This window comes from Oryzias latipes, chromosome 6 (assembly GCF_002234675.1).
Source record: "Oryzias latipes chromosome 6, ASM223467v1".
In the NCBI taxonomy this organism is placed as follows: Eukaryota; Metazoa; Chordata; class Actinopteri; order Beloniformes; family Adrianichthyidae; genus Oryzias; species Oryzias latipes.
Window position 1 is genome coordinate 1,132,584 of NC_019864.2, and position 4,209 is coordinate 1,136,792.

At 46.5% G+C, this 4,209-nt stretch overlaps 1 protein-coding gene across 1 annotated transcript; it reads right to left on the reverse strand.

Annotated features, from left to right (window-relative positions):
* Nucleotides 1–764: 764 nt before the first annotated feature.
* On the reverse strand, nucleotides 765–3,974 carry LOC101160210 (relaxin-3 receptor 1-like). The gene has a single exon (XM_004084189.4). It carries the CDS (start codon nucleotides 3,191–3,193, stop codon nucleotides 2,072–2,074), a length of 1,122 nt encoding a protein of 373 aa, XP_004084237.1. The 5' UTR covers nucleotides 3,194–3,974; the 3' UTR covers nucleotides 765–2,071.
* Nucleotides 3,975–4,209: the final 235 nt, after the last annotated feature.

The following is a 4,209-nucleotide window of genomic DNA, read 5'->3' on the forward strand; positions in this document are numbered from 1 at the left end:
TCGACCCGTCCTCTCCACTCCCATATCTGAAGCAAGTCTTCAATAAACCCCCTGTTGGGAACCCTGCCTCTGTTCCTGTTTGTATCTCTTGTTGCACCCCTTCTCAGCTGGAGCAACGTTCCTCATCATATTTAAGAGTTATTTATTGGTTGATATATTTAAATAAAACATTTTTTTTAATGATGGGGTTGTGGTTGTTGTCCCCCAACAGCTCAGATATGAGCTGCCAATCAGCAGTGTCTTGAAGCTGCATCACAAAACAGCAAGCAGCTTTCTACTGGATGTCAGACCATCACAAGGACTGCAGGGCATTTCAAAGCTCCAGTGGTGCCTCATTCCTTCAGCGCATTTTCAAACCTGCTTTGCATTGATTTAACTCTACTGCTCCTACACCTGGCTGTGGATTCTGTCTCCGGCTCGACTCGCGCCTTTGACTGTCCCCACAACCACGGCTGGATGAAGCTCGTCTGCTGGACTTTTATATATGTAGTTGTAGATTTAGATAAGTTAATTCTTCTCTAAGAGTTCTGGTAAATCGCCTGTCCGTCCTGGGGGAGGATCCCTCCTTCATGTGGACACACCTGAGGTTTCTTCGTTTTTACCGGAATCCGGTTTTTAGGAGTTTTTCCTTACAGCGAAGGGGGGTCTAAGGGCAGGGATGCCAGTTTAGTTTCTCTGTTTGGTTAAAGTTTTAGTATTATCCTATTGAATTCTAAGCATCTATGATCCTTTTTGATTGGATGTATACTCTACAATTACCGATACGAAGCCCATTGAGACGACTGTTGTGGTGAATTTGGGCTGTATAAATAAAATAAAATTGAATTGAACTGAACCCACAGTGCAGACTGAAGATTTAATTGAAACATTACTGTCCCGCCTGTTAGCTTATTAGAGGGAATAAACAAATCCCTTTTCATCACACTAGTTTAACAGGTGACCTTTTGACCCCACCCCTATGACTAACCCCCAACCCAGGAAATAAAAAAAATTTGGGGCAGGGTAAGGTATTTAAAAAGCAAAATGTGAGGTAAAGAGCTTTTTGTCAGGCAGAAAGCTAAAATAAAAGCATGGAACCATGGATCTAAAAAACTGACCGCTGCTGAACTTGAAGATTTCCAGTCTGAGTTTTGTCATTTGGGGAATATCTGTTTCCATTACCAACGTTTCTGAAAAAACCCAACCAGAGCTCAGAGAAACAGTTAATGTATCTGTGTGGTTCTGAGTCACAGGCACGAGGAGACCTTCACAGAGAATGGTTTTATAAAGCCAAGGGACGATTAATTGAAACATTGATTCAATGTGCTTTTCCTATATTTATGCCAGTTAAAAAAGAACACTGCACAATATTCCTCATTCATGTAATAAACTCTGTCCTTCACTAAGGACAGTCCGTGAGTTGCTCTGATGTTTTTAATTTACATTTGGTAAGTCAAAGACAATAGCAAATCAAGCTGTAGAGGACGGAATCAACAGTTTATTGGTAAAGCAGCTTGATCTGCAATGTTTTGTTTGATACGAGACATATGCAGCTTTCAAGTCCTATTTGTAAAGCTGGTGAGTCTTCACCCAACCGCCCTGGTGCAGGTTTTCACCAATGGTGTAATCTGCTCTCTTTGAGATGGATCCCAAATTAAAGCTGGAATCGAATCCACTGTAACAGTAAAGGAGCAGAAAGATCCTGAGAGTCAGCTACAGAACTAATGAGTACAGAAAAAACCCGCCTGCGGGTTATGAATGTTCTAATTTCCTAAACTCAATAGTAGGTTTAGGGGCTGTCATCTGGACTTAGTACTTAGAATTCTAACTTTAATAACTAAGTCCAGATGACAGCATCTAAACCTACTACTATGATGGAATCAACCTGGATGAATGAGTCTTCATAGACAAGTTCCTTAAGCATGAAGCTATAAACAAGGAAAATCATTTACGACGTTTTCCCTGCAGTTCATGAATGAACCTATGAAATGAATGCCATGAAACGCCCTAATGTTTGTTGATCACTAAACTAATGAATCTGATCGCAAATGTCATCACAGTGTTGACAGAAGCTGGAGGCTGCGCGCTGCAGTCAGAGCCGGCTCAGCCTCTGGAGCGCATCCGTGTGGCTGCGCGCAATTGAACCGGAGAGCTGGGAGTTGTCGTTGTTCAGCGGGACGGCGGCCCGCCCCCCCGGCTCCACTCCACTTGTCCCGGGCGTTGGCCCCAAACGCCTCCAGAACAGCTCCCTCATCTTTTCCCGGAAGTCCGGGCGCATCAGGCAGTACAGCAGCGGGTTCAGGCAGCTGTTGGTGTACGCAAGGCACACGCTCAGCGGGTGCACGTACGTGTGCACGAAGTAATATGTCTTGTCCAGGCGAACCACGTGGAGTTTCTCCAGAACTCCCCAGAAAGTTATGGCCTGATTCGGCATCCAGCAGATGAAGAACGAGAGCACCACGACGGTAACCGAGCGCGTGACCGTGGAGCCGCGCCTCCGCTGCCTGCTGCGGAGGCGCAAAGAGCGCAGCAGCAGCAGGTAGCACACCGTCAGGACGAGCATGGGGATCAAAAATGCCACCAGGACCTTCTGAAGGTGGTGCAGCGCCAACCACGATGGACCCGCCGGGAAGCTGAGGAGACACAGCTGCTCCCCGGAGACGCTCCTCGCGGCGGAGAAGATGACGGTAGGCAGCGCCGCGAGCAGGGCACAGGCCCAGAGCGCAGCGACCACCCAGCGCACCGCGCAGCCCCACCGCCGGGGGCTTCTCTGGAGCACGGAGGTCACGGCCAGATACCGAGTGACGCCCATGGCTGTGAGGAAGAAGACGCTGGCGTACATGTTGACCACGGTCACTGACAGCACAATCTTGCACATGGCGTCCCCGAACGGCCAGCTGAAATCCAGCGCCGTCTCCGCCGCCCAGAATGGCAGAGTCAGCACGAACTGGAAGTCTGTGACCGCCAGATTGCAGACGAGCAGGTTCACGCTTGAAGACTTTCTCCTGGCCATGCGCGTGGTCATCAGGACGAACACCAACAGGTTTCCAGCCAGCCCGGTGACGCATACCAGCGCATACACGGCGCAGACCAAGATGCGCACGTTCACAGAGCCCTCTGCCGGTAAATCCAGCTCATCCAGGACTCGGAACCGGTTCTCCTCCGCAGACCAGTTCGAGGGGGACGTGGAGTTGAGGCTCAGCAGCTCTGTCATTCTGTCCGGAACAGAGGAGTCCCGCTTGATGCGACACCTCCTGCTGTCCGGGCGCGCACAGCTGCGCGCATGAGCGGACTTTAATGATGCGTGGCAGAAACTGGGCAGCGTCAGGAGATCAGAGAGGTTCTAACACTAATATTTAAAACTATTCCTCTGATAAAGTAACACTTTGTATCTGTTTTTTTCTTCATGGTCTACAGACACATTTCTAGATAAATGAAGCTTGAACTTTGCAACAATTTAAATTTAAATAAATTAAATAAATCCAAAAGAAATCCAAAACTTTAAAATCACAGATGATAATATTTTGATTCCAACAGAACAATAATAAAAAAACATGCACGAATAAACCAAACAATTCATTAGAAGTCAAAGTGACACTTGAAATGACATTCTATGAGTTCAAGCTGAGACATGGAAGAGTGCGCAGACCGTCTCCATGCAGGTTCACTGATGTTTAAAAATATCTCAGTAAGAAGGTTTTATTTACAGACTGATTTATTATCTTTTAGAATAAAAGGTTTGGCTGTCATTACGCAGACCATTACAGCCCAAACAATTCCTTATACAGTGTGTAAAAATAAAAATGAACAAAAACTATGACCTCATTGTTCAGGGTATCCGTTTGCATCAGTTTTCCTTCTTCTCATTTTGTAAGAAATGTCTCTAAAAAGAACTGTCACCTGACCCTCACACAGAAGAAGGGGGGGGCTGCATTCTTATCTGTGTTTGTTCATTAAGGCGGTGAGGAACCCTCAGTCAGCTGAGAGTTAAAACAACAGGCTCATAAAATCTCTAAACAAATGAAGGGGTGCTGTAAAAGAGTCGAGCAGCGGTAACCATCTGCTGCTCCATCCTTTCATCTGCATCAGCCTTTGCTTCCCGAGTGTCATTTACCTTCACTTTGAACCAGCTCCCAGCTCCATGTCTGTGTTCATGTCCTGTGTTTTCCAGCACAACTCATTCAAAAGTGTTCTATTTTGAGGGACTAAATTAAATCAGTGGAGATAGTG

Bases quoted from the DNA above. Each gene is read 5' to 3' on its own strand.
- LOC101160210 (XM_004084189.4), bottom strand. From the start codon at position 3,193: ATGACAGAGCTGCTGAGCCTCAACTCCACGTCCCCCTCGAACTGGTCT.